This window comes from Accipiter gentilis, chromosome 7, assembly GCF_929443795.1.
Source record: "Accipiter gentilis chromosome 7, bAccGen1.1, whole genome shotgun sequence".
In the NCBI taxonomy this organism is placed as follows: domain Eukaryota; kingdom Metazoa; phylum Chordata; class Aves; order Accipitriformes; family Accipitridae; genus Astur; species Astur gentilis.
In genome coordinates, this window is record NC_064886.1 from 17,443,082 (window position 1) to 17,460,607 (window position 17,526).

At 37.8% G+C, this 17,526-nt stretch overlaps 1 protein-coding gene across 1 annotated transcript in view; it reads left to right on the top strand.

The window, feature by feature from the left end:
* Positions 1-17,526, top strand: part of IFT81 (intraflagellar transport 81) — a 71,289-nt gene that overhangs the window by 38,438 nt on the left and 15,325 nt on the right. Inside the window, exons 18-20 of the mRNA XM_049805848.1 lie at positions 2,869-2,914; positions 3,858-5,779; positions 11,675-11,832. Of these exons, the coding sequence (XP_049661805.1) occupies positions 2,869-2,914; positions 3,858-4,040 (229 nt within the window). The 3' untranslated portion in view covers positions 4,041-5,779; positions 11,675-11,832. The remainder of the gene's footprint in view (positions 1-2,868; positions 2,915-3,857; positions 5,780-11,674; positions 11,833-17,526) is intronic.

A 17,526-nucleotide genomic window follows, 5' to 3' on the forward strand; every position in this document is an offset into this window, starting at 1 on the left:
ACTTTTTACCTTTCAGAACAATTTCTGGACCTTTCTGTTGCAGTGGTGGCAATGAGGGAAGCACCGTTAATTGGTAGTATACATAATCAAATGTCATTCAGTATCACCAGAGGCAATTTCTTCACTCACTGTGGAGTGAAAAAAAGGCAGTAGTTGACCGCTAAGATTTTACGGGCTCTGGAATGGGGCCATTGACAGGGATAGCGATGTGTCTGAGTGAGAAAACTCCAGGGATTCCCTCAGGAGACACTGAGAGATGAGGTTGTCTTCCTCCATCAGATCCTTCATGAACTAGAAGTTGTCCAGATGGCACCAGTGGAGCTGCATCTCCTGCTGTTCTAGAACATGAGGCAGAGATCACTAGGAAATGAAGGGCTCGATTAATTCCATCACAGAGACCTTCTGTAAGGATCTGAGGCATGGAAATATTTAAACACTATGTAGTGAACAATGTAGGAAAAATAAGAGTAAGTAAAGAATCCAAACTACTAATGTTAGGGTGGGAGAAGAAAAGGAGGAGGAGATAGAATGTGAGTGGAGGCTAAGAAGCCTCTTTATCTTACAAAATAGTGGAAAGCTGCACGAAATAAAAGATTTATCTAATGAAAGATGAAAAAACAGCAAAATTAAGCAGCAGGATGAAAAGAGAAGTGGCTGTGAGGAAAATCTTATTGATTATGTGACTATTCATTAGTATGGAAAGCAACACAGCTCAGCCAAGCAGCTGAGAGGAAATGCGGGTCAAACAGCAGGCACTGTCCTTTTATGGCCTCGCAGGGAAGGGGAGGGTCCGAGTTTATTCACAGATGGTCAGCAAAAAATGCTCTAACTCAAATACGTGTGCAATGAACATCCACAATGTGAGTATTCACACAGACAAGCCATCAAAGCCAAATGCTGGAATTAAGCGCGAGTCCAGCTCTGTAATTCCAGGTATGGTGAGGAGAATGTGAACGGAGCATTACCACTCTCTCCGCTGTCCCTGTTTCACTTGCTAACTGTGGGCACAGAAGCTAGGGAAATTATCCTCTCACAGTGACTATACACATATTTGACCTTCTGTAAGATGTCACAGACCCATCGCATTTGAATGAATTACAGCAAAGTTCAGTATAGAGGACTTTGCAAAATATAAAATGAGACAATAATGTTTTTTTTCTAGACATCCTTTTAGAATGTGAATGTATTTTTCAGCAGGCACTGGAATGTAAACGGAGTAAAAATGAACCATAAATATAACAGCACTTTCCTAACAAGGTATTGAACAAAAAATGTCTCAGTTCCAACCCTCTTTATTGAATATAAACTCTGTTCCGTGGAGTCACTTCTCAGGAATGTGAAAAGTTAATTTTCTTCTCTAAATCTTCTCTAAAAATAGAAAGTAGTGTTTTTTTAATGAAGTTATTAAGTTGCATTCTTTCCAGTCATCATTATAAATAGTAAAGAAAAACTTACTAGGAAAGACATCTAATCTTCCGATGATTACTTTGAAAACTCAACTCTAAAAAAAAAAAAAGTATGTTCTTGAGGCCAAATGTGTGTGAACATACGCTGTGTGCCAGTGGAAATACAAAGATTCAGTGTGGCTTTCCGTCTCTTTGATTTGGTGAGGATTGCTAGGGATCAGCTGTGCAGCACAGCACTTGGAGCAGCCTCAAGACAGCTCTGATTTGTTCTGGCTAGAATTGTCCAAGAGCGCGAGATCAGAAAATGATCCAGCTTTGTTCCTTGCATGTCTGTTCTGCAGGGAGTACAGCAGGCAGGGCCCAGGTGGCCAGGGGCCCAAGTGCTCCAGTCAAAAGCCTGGCATACTGAGTCGAAATGGAAGGAATATAAGAAACACAATGCATTGGTTCTGCACGACTCTCACCATGCTTTAGCAAACCTTCACACCCTGGTATCATGACGGCTGATATTTCTTTCTGGAAATTAGGATTTCTCTATGCAATGTTCTCCTACCCTGAGCAATTTGGAAAGTTCTTTACATGAGTTGGGTTATTTTGGATTCCGCTAGCAAACTCTCAACCTCTAAGTGTACCTGTTACACACAAAATGTAGTAATTAATATTTTTTTTCAAGTGAATCAGTGAAGAGATTTTTTTATTGTCACATTTCAAAATATTTTAAAATAAGTACATAGTAATGTATCTGAATCGTGCTGTTATGGTTTGCATATTATATTGTCAGGTTTCATGTATCAAGTTTGCATATGTCAGAAAGTGATCCAGCCACTTGTTACAGACAAAGGTGTACAGCCAAGATTTTTAATAATGAAATGTCATCAGTTATGCTTCTAAGCCTATATTTAGGCACCTAAATGTGACGGCTGTTTTCTGAAAGCGAGGAACGCGCAGCAGTTCCATTGCAGTCACTGGATTTGTCAAACCTGAGGTGAAATACTATTCCCCTTCATTCCTGTATTTTCCCACTCATTCTAACACCACATTCACAGCAATTAAGGGCTGTGGATTCGTAAACTCTGACGCTTGTACAAATGAGGCCACTGGCTGACCTCAGAATATCACCAGGATAAATGCACTATTAAAAAGGGATCAAGTATATCTTACCTAAATGATCTTTCTGCTGTTCCTTGCTGGAAGGAGTGGCAATCATGCCTGCTTCAAAAATGTAAGAGATCTTATCCAATATCACTTTTCCCAACTGCACAACTGAGAGAATCAGAGAGATCTGACCCTTGATGTCACGGGATATGTTGTCCGATGACAAAAAGGTTTCTTCATGCTTTCTCTTCTATCTCATTTATGTACCTCCCAATACTTTCCTAATTTTCCATGCTTGCATCATTGTTCTGTCCTATTACATAGAACCAAATAAAATCATAACAAAATTATTTTCTATTTCCTTCAGAGAACAGTATACACGGATGATCCTTGAACAAGAAAACCTTGGGAAGGTAAGAATGAGGTTTTTACCTTGTAAAAACATTGTACAGTTCATAGTTTTGTGGGGCTTATTAGTAAAGACTGTGGTCAGTCTTTTATAAAAAGCATATTGCAGCCTACAAAGCAAATTCCATTACTGCTGGCATTGGTAACTAATACCCTGAAAAGAGATCATGCTTGCTCTTCAGGGCTTGATTTCCTGCAGAGTATAGCATGAGCCGCTTGTAAGAGATAGTCAAACAGCTTAACGTGACAGCACATTCCCTGAAAACCATTTGGATAAGAAACTGAAACATGGGCATAACAAACTGTGCCAGCTCAAATTTTATGTTGTATATAAAGCAACCTGTTGAAGACAATAAATTTTGAGCCTGTCAGCCTTATCACTGTTATTAAAGGCCAGGGGATCATCAGCGCAGCAGCGTTAAACAAAAGCAGTTGTCCATTTTTAATCTTGTATGAAGCTCAGATCAGCATGGATGAGGTTAGGCTTACCAATTCACACTAAACATCTTTCTTTTATTAGTTTCCTTCTTATGAGTCAGTCTGTGAGCGATTTTTACAGGTTTGGGCTATTAATAATCAGTAGCAGGTTTAATTGTAAAACATTGATTTCATGTTTATAATATCATTATATGAATCCATTGCAGGTTGCAACTTGATATTGCAAGAGTTCTGTATGTAAGTGAACTCAGATTTTTAGCATAACTTCTCAAATAGATAAGACTACTATTCAGACAGTTTTAAAACATAAAAATAGTTGTCAATCCGTACAAAGCAGATATCAGAGTCCCAGGCGCTAATGCATTTATCACTTGCAAGGAGTGTTACAAACTTGAACAAAATAATACTTCAGTAGCATATAAAAATCTTAGTCATTCCAAGCTGCCCATGTAAGCAATTTTTGTGGCTTGGAACAGTTCCAGAAATCTAATATTTTTGTCTTTTTAACAGAAATTACGAGAGAAGCAGAAAGTTGTACGGGAAAGTCATGGGCCAAACATGAAGCAAATTAAAATGTGGCAGGATTTTGAGCAGTTAATGGAATGTAAGAGAGAATGTTTTCTGAAACAACAAAATCAAACTGCCATTGGTCAAGTCATTCAGGAGGGAGGTAAAGATAGGCTTGTATTATGAATTCTTCCTTCTTGATACCAACATAAAGTAGGAAGACAGCGTGTTGGCTTCTTAAAGGTAACCTCTTACTAAATATTGCTGCTTTCATCATTTCTACATATATTTGTTGTACATTATTTGGTTTTGGTGGATAAACAAAGAGCACAACTAACCACTCTACGAAGCTTTTCCTCCATTGTTTAAGTGACAACATAACGCGGTTGGGAAGATCTGTTACGAGAGCTGCACTAGGGTGAACCTCATCGTAAATCTTTGTTTTATGAGGCTGGGAATGGCATGCATCTGCAGAGAGATCAAAGGAAAAGAAATCCTTCTCCAGGGTCACAGAAAACTTATGTAATTGCTCTGCTCCTTATTCTGTATCATCTAAGGTTACATTTTTGCAAGGCCTGGGACTTGATATTGTATAATTGTGGACCTCCTGGCTTGGCCCTCTCCTTCCCTATTGTCTTTATTCATCTAGTGTGACTGGCAAGAATGGAGCCATTTTCACTCTGAGCTGCACAGACCTTGCCTGCACACTCCTAGTCATACTTTCCTTGCACGGTTGAATTAAACTGATTGTGCTTCCAGGAGACAGTTATTTGCTACAGCGTCAGGAGTAGGTTCGGAGAACAATTACTTGGATTCTGAACTTTTTCCATTATCTTTTGTTGTTGTTTTTAACAAATATATTTTTCTTGCACATATACCTTCTTCTAATTTTGCTGAGTTGCCCATGTGAAAGTGTAAATGGTGGTTGACTAATGGCTTTCTCCACTGAGGACATTTTGTGCTGTTTTGTCTGTGCAGTGTGGTTCAAAAGTGATTATGCTACCCAAAGAGGATCATCCCAGGGATGGAGGGTTATTGATGGATGTAAATATGGCACAGGGGTTCGTGCATATATTAGGGCATGCAAAAGAGGTAAATAGGCAAGGCTGCTGTGTACTCTGGCTTTGATCTGTGAGCTACAGGCAACTGTCACTGCCCTTAAAATTGCATCATGAGACCCACAGCTGACCCAGGGCAAGAGGAAAGTAGGTGAGGCTTGAAACTGTCCCTCACGCTTCATCATCTCGGATGAGCGCCTCTTAGCCACAATCAAAGATCAGAAGCAGAGAGATAAGTCTGTGGGACCAGAACTCTTGCTATTCTTCTTTAGTCTCTTGGCTTATTGAATTTCTAGATAGGGTTGGGGTTTTTTGGGATTTTTCCTGCCTGAAGTAGAATGTCTTTTCAGGACATAAAAAATAATTTTGCTTTCTCTGGTACCTAACTATGAGATCTTCTGCTGTTTTCTATATTAAGAGAGAGTATGGTAATTATATATCATTCCTAGTTTGCCTTTGCATTAAATGTATTTGTTAACAGAACTAAAATTAAATCTGATGACTACATTTTGACTATATGGTATTCTTTTTTTTCCATTTCTTAGGTGAAAGAAGGTAAATTGTTAGTGACAAGTAGCTTGCTGGGCCACAGGAAAAAGAGGTTTGAATGAGTCATTTAATGAAATTTCTTTCAGGTGCCCCCAAAGGGTTCAAAACTGCAGTGTATGTGTAAGGAGTGGGTCTCAGATCCATGGAATCCCAGGACATCCTCATGTAAGCCCTCCCACGCTGCTGAATAGCTGAAGATAGTCTTTCTCAACAGCTGCACACTAATCTTTCCCAGGACAAGGAGAAGCAGCACATTTTCCCCTACGCACATTTTCGGCGAGTGTGGAAGGAAAGCTGTGGTGTAGGACATAGGCACAGGTAGAGTTGGCCAGGGTGGGGAGAATGTGCACCACTGCCACCACCCGCTGCTTGCATGAGTTGATTACTTTCCACGGCAGGAGAACGGGCTTTAGTAAGGCACTGAAGGGAGGCCATATTGATCTGGAAGGGAGAAAGCAGCTCAGGAAAAGCACATATACAGACTATGTAGTATGGGCACAGGCATCTCCAGAGACAGCTATACCTTTTTCTCCCTGCTAGCCCTGTATTACCATACTTCATCTGAATTGCACTGTAGGGCCTGCTGAGCTGAAGAAAGTTATGGTAGTCACATACCTGGACTTCCAAAGGAGGGTTTTGCTGATTACTTGCCAGCAATAGTAAACCAACACAGACAAATAGATGAAAGACATGCTGAAAACATGGGATAATCACCAAAAATGGGCATTTAGGTTACTTAAGAACCAGCCTGTATGGTTCAGAGTCACCAGAGAGACCATGAGAAAGGAGATTTTATATACGTCAAGTAAAACCTTTTAACAAAACCCTAGAAACCCTATGTGATTTGGACCATTTACGCAAAGGTGTATTACATGGATTAGCCTGCTGCCCAGGGAAAAGCAATGCTTTTGAAATTCATAGCAATGATGTAGACTAAGATTGAGTATAATAATTTTCTGGTTTTCTCTTTGGAGTTACCCTAAAAATAGTTCATCTTTCTTCCTTGTAAAAACACTTTATTGCTAGTTACTCAAAGATGACGTGATTGTTGTTCTGATCTGATTAGTGTTCTGTCATTTGTACTGCTCCAAGAAAGGGCACACAGATTATACACTACAGCAGCAGCAAAATTACTTTCTGAGATGAAGCAGAAAATCATAATAACTGTTATGAAAAGAAAACTGGAAAAACTCAAATGCTATTTTTAGCTTTTTATACAAGTGGACATTTAATAAATGCAACTTTAATGGATTCTGTTCACTGGCTTTTCCACCTAGTCCATGATTTGATGGGAGCGTTCAAAAACCTTTCAATTTCACAGTTTTATCTTTACTTCCTAACTTGCAACAAAAAGCTTACTTCTGATTTTTTAACTTTGTTATTATTAATAGCCTAGCTGATTAACTAATAAGATTAAACATATCATATGGAAAAATACCTGCCTTTTCCTTGTGAAGGTCTAAATAAATAAAAAATGTGCATAGCTAAATTTGGGGCTCCAGCTCTTACCAAATTTCTTCCAGTCAGAACACTGATCCGAGCAGTCACTCATGAACAGCAGCTTACTTTGTTTCAGAAGGCTTCTCCTTGTCTTTACCAAGGACTGGATGAGGAAGTATTCCAGCTATAGAACTACTAGAGTATTCTGCAGCTTTGCGTTACTTAGTCACGTTGGCTTCAGATGTCCTTAGAGCTACAGGCAATTTCCACATGGACTTAAGAGATGAAATAGTTACAGGCATCAGAAACAGGCATGAGAAAACAGTACATCTACCGTGTTATATGACCAGCCATTTTACCATCTGGATATCAAATATTTTATATTTACCATCAAAATATCAGATTTTGTTTATGTTAGTGGTACCATTTTACTTCCATTTGAACTATAATAAATAAAAGAAATGTTCTTAGACTTCCTTAAGTAGCCCAAATCTCGGAATACTTACTTGTATATCTTGAGTCACATGAATATTACTAGTAATGAAGTCATATGCATCTAGTTGCCCACAATCATAAAAGCTAGGCCTTGCTATTGTATTTATTGGCTCAAGTTGCGGCAAGGGAGATTTAGGTTGGATATTAGGAAAAATTTCTTTACTGAGAGGGTTGTCAGACATTGGAATAGGCTGGCCAGGGAAGTGGTTGAGTCACCATCCCTGGATGTATTCAGAAAGCGCGTAGACAAAGTACTCCAGAACATGGTTTAGTGGGCATGGATGATGGTTGGACTCGATGATCTTGAAGGTCTTTTCCAACCTAAATGATTCTATTATGTTTAAATGTACTGATTTCCGAAGCTTTCTTGATAAGACTTTCCTACATTATGACGCTGCTCACTGTTACCAAACACAATACAGCAGAATTATTCAGCAACAGTTCAGTGCCTAGAAAATGTCCTCACAATGAGGATGTTCTGATTAGTAAGCATGTATAGTGTAGTACCCAATAAGCAATATGAAATCTGTTCTCTGAGTGACTTGCTGGTTCAGGAACTGGAAATAAAGTACAGAGCTGCTTCTCCTTAGATCACTGTTTCATGTCTAGCCCAGATGAACAGCAGCTGAAAGCTCCCTGCTAACTACCTACCTGGTGGCTGTCCTCAGCAAGTGATCTATGCAGAGCAATTTGGCAGTATCAGTCCAATTCCTAAATCACCACTCTGGCAGTGTTTGGCTAGCGTGGAGCCAGCTTCCACCGTATGACTGAAAGACCACGGGGACTGAAGTGCTGTCACCCGAAAGGTGTCCCCTTGGGAGAAAGGTCACGACACATTGACACAGCAGAGTGTGGGAAGCCATTACTCCATCATCTTGTCTGCAGATGAGGAGAGCGCTGATGCTTGCTGATCTGGTTCTTCTCGTTGGCCTTGTATTTGCACAGACTCAAGAGAAAAAAATAAAGAACTCAATCTGCAGGTGTGCCCTGTGTTATCATTTGTAGCAGTAGATTTCCTGCTGAAAGAACGCTGTAACTCTTCAGCTGCCTTTCTCTATTGCAATTTGTAGTGGAAACAGAATTGAAATTTTCATGGGCATGCCAGTGAGGAAATATTACACGAATCAGAAGTTTTTATCACAAGGTACCACCTGTCTAGGCAACACCCAATGGGGTAGCTGTTTTTTAACAATCAGAATTTGACCAATTTCCAGCTTGTTTAAAGAGTTCTTTAAATTCTCAGCATGAATTTAAAATCGGTTCTCCAAATTCTCAGTGTCTCTGTTTCTGTAGCCTTAGTTCCACAGTAGCGGTCTCCAAATTCCCAAAGCAGTCTGTTTTATTCCAAGGTCACTGGGTGAAAAGGGTATTTTTCACAATTGCATTACACTGATTTTCCTGGTTCTAGCTTACAGACAAAAAACCGCTGTAAGCCACTGTGCTGTGGTGATGTCAAACTCGGTGAGGAGCTCTGGTGTTTGAGGGGGGAGCAAACATGTTCCAAATAATCAGCAGGAACTGTGAGACAACTCATGCTGTCCTTACTTTCACAAAACCCTCACTGACTTCAGTGGGAGTTTTGCCAAAATAAGGTCTGCTGGATTTAGCTCTGTATTCTTCCTCCCGACAGAACAAGCAGGAATTAAAGGGCCAGCATCAGATTTATAAGACACACAGAATAAAAAAGAACTGTAATTATCTAAAGTAATGGCTTTCATCCAAGACAAATCAATGTTCCATTATACACATCCTAATTTATAACAAAAATTAAATGTGTGTGCAAGTTTTTCTCAGCACAAACAATCAAAACACACAAGTCCTTAGCAATATGGTTTGATTTTTATTAGACATCTAGGAGAGGCTGTCTTGCTCAAATCTGGTGCTGAAGTATTTATAGTGTTTATCATTAAAACACAATTTTATGCATTACCTTGTATTTAAAGGCATTATTTATATTTATTATAAAAAAGAAGTATATTTTTACCTTTTTTTTTGCATTTCCATTCCTCAGTTTTGAAAAAAAGTGTGGTTTTGCAAATTAAGATACACACAGCCAGCATTTGCTGAATGCCAAGAACTAGAGTTCTTCTGCAAATGGATCTACTCAAGGCAATGTCTATTATACTGTTTCAGTTTACTGTCATTACAGAATAACATGTCATTTTTAAGCTTCTAAATTTTATTGCAACTGCTCAAGTTTTAAAAACACTCATTTATAGAATAAGCACTTAATTAGGTCTACTTTTGAAACAGGATAAAACCAAATCCTGCACATTTTGCTAATACCAGAAAAAAATGCAGTTGATAGGAGTATAGAAAATGGAATCTTACCAATTTTCAAAGACAAATTCCTCTCTCTCTCCCTACTTCTTTCCCCTGGAATGGAATAGAAAATATGCCTGGCACTTAGGAAGCAACAACAACAAAACCATAAAGGCATACATCATGTACAAATTATAACCATGTAAGGGAAATAATGAAGGAATTAATTTCACAATTTCTTCTTTATAAATTTTACAACTGGTTCATACTGAAGAAAACTCCACAAAATTCTTGATTGAGATTTTCTGCAATTAAAATAAAATTTGTGGGGGTTTAATGCTTTTCTTTTACTGGATTACTGCTTTTTAAATAGCAGTTGAATTTCTAGGGTTATAAAATGTGAAGAATTCAGCAGTTTGCTTGGTTTACACTATTGCAGCATTTTCTGGCAAGTAAATTAGTGTTTAAGCATTTCTTTTCAGTTATCACAGAAATCTCAGAGCCATTAGTGCAGAATTACCAAAAGCAAAAGGGGTGATTAATTTGGGATTCTAAAAACTGAAAATCTAAAAATCAAAAATCACATGAAAATTATGCATATTGCCTGTCAACTGCTATTTAAATGATGCCTTGCTCCAAGACTGCATTCTGTGGACTGCAGCATTCAAAAACTTTATATTGTTTTAAGTATTTATAAAACATTGTACCCATCTCCCTTATTCTGTGCTTTAAAGCATGCCATATTTTTATAGCATATTAAAAAGAAAACAGAACTCTATCAGAACATTGAAGTCACCCACAGACAACCTGTTCCACTAATATTTTACATTCACGTTGCATCTTTTGTTCTAAAGGATTTCTCTACTTCATTTTCATTTTACGTAGGCTGATTAGACTGCTCAGGTATCTGCATGAGTGAGCCATGAAACAGTGAGAGATCTAGTTAATGTTCAGAAGACAGTAATGAAAATTGGGCATTTATTATTTCATGGGCAATGACAACATCATCTCAAAATTAAGTCTCCTTAGGAAAATATCTCCCACAGCTGATAACTAGAAAGCAATCTAAATTCTTCTAAGAGGTGGAGCGTGGCATACTTCATAGTGAGTTGTTACTGTTGTGCTTACTATTCCTTTTGTATTTCTTCTTTGTTACACTGTACTTCAACCATTTGTATGTGAAATGCATCACTTTAAAATCTATATGCACTGAAGGTTCTTTTCTGCTTGTTGATTTAACTGAATGAAGTGAAGGTTGATCGTAAAATACGAGAGGGAAAGAGAGAACTCATATACTGGAAAAAGCACTATAAATATTTTCCTGCGATCATTAACACAACCTCGTAACACTTCACCCCGTGTAGCGGAAAGAATTATACAATCCTTTTACGAAATGTCTAAAAAGTGTTTACAATTCCATTCCAAATTAATGTGGCTTTTTTTTTAAGTGTAAAGAAAACATCCCATAATTCTTGATTCTGTTATCAAAGTTATTTTCAATCTTTGAAGGGATTCACTTGCTAGTGACTTGGCAGTGTCAAACAAATGTTCGACTTTTATTCTGACACTTCTTGAAGAATTTGATTGAAACTATATATGTCTAGATAACACCCAACAAAGTGCCCCTCTTGCGTTTGTTTCAAGATATTTTTGGAAACAACAGAGGCGACCTTGGATGGAGCTGCTTTTCCAATTTAGGACTTCATTTGGTCTAAGAGAGTAAAATTATACTCTTTAATCCTTTTGCGTACCCACAAATAAGACAGTTTTATTTTATGCTATTGTAGAGCTGTTTTTCTGTACCTTCTTCGAAGTGTTGATCTGTTTAGGATAAGAATTATTTTAGGTAAACAACAGTTACTTTCAACTGTACATATAAATAGTCCTCTGATGTATCACATGTCCCTTAAAAATATTGTGTAATCATCTAAATGAACAGTGGTCCTTTATGTAATACCTTTGCTTCTTTAGAACTAGTGTTAATAAGTAAGCGTTAGCCTTTGTCTTTGCTTATAGACACGAAGAATCTGATTTCAAGCCAGAGCTCACACAGACTTGATGTAAAGTCTAAATGAGGAGAGTGGTAATGCTGGCGAATGCTCTATGATGGGACTGCCACCTGTCCAGATCACAGGAGAAATATTGTTTGTCAAGCTTCAAGTTTAAAAGCCAAGGTTAGGAGCCAGGTTCTCGGTACATCTAAGTGTTTTCTTCTGACTTTGGTTTGCCAGCTGTGCAATTGTATCTGTAAAATTTTATTACATCTAATCACTTAAGATGTTTTAAATAGTTTGCACTTAATTTTCTATATAATCAATATATTTTAATTCATTTGTGTTACTCTGTTAATAGGCATACTGCACTCTAACAAAATGGAATTAGTTTGTTGCAATGATAATGCAGTTTCGCTGCTGTGAATACAAACAGAGTTGACAGAGTACAGTATTCTTGTCATTTATCCTGTACAATATTTCTACAACAATAATGTTGTCTGGTGTTACCTAATGATCAAATACAAAGTATAATATGGAAACTAGATCTAGACCTGCCAGTATATGCAAATGCAGATGTAAATGTACTACTTGGGAGTATATTGTTTATATTCATTTGATCACATTTAGTGTCAATACATATTTTTGTAGCTCTATTTTACACTTACTATGACCGATGGCTCAAATTCTAACTTTAGAATATCCAGTTCCCTGATTTTATGGCATTGTCATGTAAAGTAGTTGTGGACAGCTTAAAAGAAGCAACTCTTAACTGATCCTGTGAACCTATATGTATGTGAACGTCACTACATTAGCATGTGGACAAAACAGATTAAAATAAACTATCTGGTATAACAACTTTCATCATAGAATCTCAAAATAATTTACAAACAACTCTTAGTAAAGTCTGTTGACCATATAGCCAGATAAAAGAAGTTGCTGCTATTTATATTGTTGTTCAGACCCCTGAAACCTCATCCTAGCCCGAGGTTTGGTTTATTTGAACATAAAGGAATGATAAAGCAAATGTCACAGAATTTCCCAGTGCAGTAGTCAGTGTCCTAGCTTCGAGTATCCTCGTCTGACCCCTGCCACTCCCCAAAAAGTAATTCAGAAGTAGAATGTCTGTACATTTGCAATGAGATTATTCATTGAAATGTGTAACGGAAAGGTCATAACAGCTACAGGTAAACAAATATGATACAGACAAATGTAAAGCCGATTCCTGAAGGAGTTTTTAATTAAGTTGTAACATGGAATGTCAAACGTAAAAAGCATCACAGCTACCTTCATTGAGCTAATGGAGTCAACAAAACTAAACGTGAGATTTCCTCTTACCCTGAGATCTTTTTATAACCCCAGAAGATAAATATCAGGAGAAGCAGTCCTAAATAGAACCACTGTGTGTGTGCATGTGCGTGCATGCAAACAAAGATGAGGTCTCTCAGTTATAAACCAGTATACAGCACTCTGGGGCAACTTTTTATTTGTGTGCCTATTCTGTGTACATTTTCAGTTTTTTACAAGTGTCTGCTTTGTGTTGTAGCTGAAACACATTGATTATATAACCTAGCACAGAAATAACAGGAAATTCTATTTTTTTTTCCCTTAAACATCTAGAGGAAATTAATAGATTTTGAATATTATTCAATGTCGTCTTCAAAAAATGTAAAGATGCATGAATGTGAAAGCATTCCAAGAGAAAAACTGGCTGGCTTAGAACATGGTAAGGGACGAGAGAGTTTGTGCTTCTGGTTTATTGCCCCAGGCAGCTGTGGTCAAAGCTGCTGCTTCTGCTTGTTTGATCTACTCCTCAGTGTACTGGCATGCTGGAATTGGTTAGAATTAGACCTCAAATAGAAAGGCAGCAGATTTATCACTGGAGCACTAAATTTTTCTTTTATATGTGAGAACAAATCCAGGGTAACCTCAGTTAACAAATAGCCTGGTCAATGATGATAACTCCTGTTCAGTCTGATAAATTTGGCCTTAAACAAAAACTGAACTTTTGTTGATATGAGCATATACAAGCACAGGGGAGTAAAACCATTTTCCCCATGAAAAATTTCAGTCTCAAGAGAACAAAAAACCTTAAATGTTCATATTCATTCTTGAAAAAAACTGAAAAATCATGTTTAAATAATCCACAGCTTTTTAATGCAAAGTTAAAATTTTCAAAAGAAAACTTACACTTTTTGAAAAAAAAGGACCAAAAAAAAGGTTGTTTAGTCAATACAAAAAAATACAACCCACTCAAATAGCTTTGATGGAAATGTTCTCCTTACTTACAAGATGTACAGCCTGTTACTGTGTAGTTTCATTAGAATCAGATGAACTCTTCACAGCAGGCTCAGCAATGCTTACAGTATTATATTCTCCATGGAAAGGCGTGGACCCTGGAGTTTCATAACAAGGGAAATTTGTCTTTGATACAGCAGCTGCATCAGAGCCAATTTTACCTGCAAATACATAGTGCTGGTGCAATTTATTTTTGTTTGAAACAATCCATGTGGGTACATCCAGTTTTTATAAAAAGGCGTTCAACAAATAGAGTGGTTTGCAATGTATTGCTTCACTGATGCATAAATATTGAATACCTAAATACATTGTTAGCTAATTAAGTTGGGGGTGATTATTGGCTAGAGATAAAGCACAGCGTAAGTAATCATGGATTAAGCCTGCCCTCTTACTGCACATACTGTGGTTGCTCCCTGAATACAATGAGGATGTAGGTTCCAGGAGATTAAATCCAGCAATAGTTTGCACCTGGAATCTAAAAGAAGGCCAAAAAACATTAGATGGAGCTTCTTAATTGCAGGGTGCTGTATAGACTGTATGGAACTTAAGCCAAAGCTCCTTCAAAACCAAAATCCCTCCAGTAAAATAGTAGTGAGAACTCTGCTTTTAACTGAAATCATTACTTGGTATATACTAATGCATTCTGTACAATTTATCTTTACAAGGCACAGACAGTAAACCAAAATTCATAAAACACTGTTTCAAAAGAGAAGCTGCACATACGTGCACTCCACACACGCACACACCTCCTGCCACTAGACCAGAGCCAGCAGTAATCCCAGCCAGTCTGCCCAAAGCAGAGCCATCGGAAAACATGTTCTACATCAAAAATTATTTTCGCATAGGACTGTTGTTTCATAGCCATTGCTGCACCAGTGATAAAAAAACCAGTCCCTACACCCATGTTCCTCCAGTTGTAACCACCTTGTGCTTCATCAGCAAACTGCTTGTATGACTGACTGTGTGTTAAGAGTTTTGGAGAACTGACCCATCTGAAACCCCTTTTTCAAGGCTTGTCTGCAGCCACACATTGTGGACAAGCAGGTCTACAAATGCAGTATCTGTGTAAGATACGTGTAAGACGCTGTATACAGGCTCATGCTTGTTGCATAATTTTTTAAAAATAAATTATTATTTTAAGTGCCGTCAACAATCTAGAAGGGTCTACACTAAGATGAGTGGGCTAGTTAAAGAACACGCAAGAAGCTAAGTCACGGGCAGAGCACACTCACTCCCCCTTATAGTGCCTGTGGAGCAAAACGGCTGTAAAGAAAACCCAGACTGCCTGGAGAGAAAGCCTATGAAAGACAGCAGCTTTGCATTCAAAAGAATCCTGTCCCAGATGACTTAAAAAATTCTATGTTAGTGTATTCATTGATGGATTACACTAGCGCACAGTGACACACGCCACTGAATAGTTAGGAAAAAACCAACTGGTAGCCTGAGAGAAGAAGTGAGACTGGCCTGCTCTGTAGTACCATAGTCTAAACCTGCTCGCAATTACTGTGAAAATGTTTTTTTCGGTTGTGCTGACACAACTCTTTGTGGGGCTGTACGGTCAAGCTTACCACAGTCTCTTGGTGAAAGATGATTATTAACTCAGTTACTCAGTTCATAGCCACAAATAATTGTAAAAGCACAACCAAAGGGGTAGAGAGCAGCAGGCAAGGAGCTGGCAGCAAGTGGGCAGGGACACAGAGAACAAGGGCCCGGAGCATCCTCAACTGCCTTCGCCGTCAAAGAAAATGTTTTGCAGAACTGCACCTGTGTCTGCAGTTCCTACTGTCCTCGATGTGCTTCAGGGATCAGCTCAAGACAGTCTGAAGACAAATTAGAAAAATAACAACTGTTTTATTAAAAAGCTCATAAGCAAAGGCGAGATTTCCCCTTCATCAAAACCTACTCCCCTCACGGGATGTTGAGCAATCACAAAGTTAAATAACAAAAAACAAGACAGAAATATTTTCTCATTTAAGAAATGCTTACTAGGCAATCAGTGTTGGAAGGCAGGAAATTAATACTCATGACTTCTGATTAGCTTTGCTCCTCTCCTTTGTGTGATTCTCAAAAAATGAAATACAAAGATGCAGAATGACCGCCTTGGCTTTTGATTTTCCAGGGAATGCTTTTCCCTCCATAAACTCATTGTTCTCCCCTCAGAGAACGTATGCATCTGTTAAACTAGAACATAAAGTTCTGGAAATCTGTCTGCCTACATGATGGTATAAATCAGCCTAAGTCCCTTTCCTGATGTAATGTCTTGGACAGATTCCTTCCGATCTCCTAAACAGGATTTTGGAACAACCAAAGAGAAAATAGACTGTCCTAATTAGTGTACCCCATTAATGTACCTGCCTTGCTCATTGTAAGGCAGGACTTCATGAGTTTTACTGAGTGCTACATTAATGCCCAGACACATTGTACATGTTCTGTAAGGCTGATAGCTAATATGAGGTAAAACAGAACAATAGGGAGATTATAAAAATGCTTATGCAAGAAACTGTGGAAAAATCCAAAATACTGGAGACCAGTTATGGGTTATTATGTAATTCAAGTAGACAATATTTTTCAATCTCTTAAGCAATGAAAATTTAAAACATGTAATAAACCCTACATCATCATGTGTCTTGTTTATGGTCAGCTTAAGGTATGAGCGCATGAATGATTACACACTACAACAGCCTGTTTTGGATATATGCCTTTGCAAAATTGAGAGAGATACATTGCAAAGGAAATATTCATAACAGTATTTTTCTGAGTAAATGCTTTCATCCTAAGCTTTATTAAAAATATACATAACTAATACAGCTGTAATAATAACATACATAACTGCCAGCAATTCATGCAATATCATTAAAATATGCATAAAAAATGTCTTACAAGATCAAAATGTCTGTTTATAGGAAATGTTAGACTCTCCTTATGATTAATAGGATGGCAGTTATTAGGGGAATGATTCACTCATGCTATAACCCCTATGAACTGAATGAACTAACCTCTTTTGAGTCAATCAAGTCACACCTAGCTAGGAGAAAAGAGTCCGACCCAAATAATCCATAATTAGATCATCAGCTGCTAACACTATTGTTCTCCCGAGATTTGGGGTGGCCTGAGCTGCCCTCATTCTTCAGCTGCAACTCAGAGAACAGACTTCATTCTTGAAAGAAAAGAGAAATTTTTAAAAGACACATGGAACACTGAAATAATGATGTTGGATATCCATCTTCTTGGAAGTATCTTGACTTGTTGCTGTTAATATAGAGTCAGAAATCAGATTATGACCTTGTCAAGCAGAACAGCAATTACATTATCGCTTATATAATTGGGGGTCTGCTTGCTGCCTTTTATTATACCTTGCAGGAAAATTCAGGTGCTGTTCAAGTAGATTTAAGTTCTTAATATTAGGTTCAATCTGCCAAAATCACTACACAAAAGTTCAGCTGCAAAGACATTCTTTACACAAATCCATTTTTAGAAAGCAAAAAACCTGGAGCAATACTGAAGTTATAAAAGAATTAATTTCCATAGTATTCTCATGTATTGGGTGTTTAATGTCTATTGGCTTTTAAGATCATGATA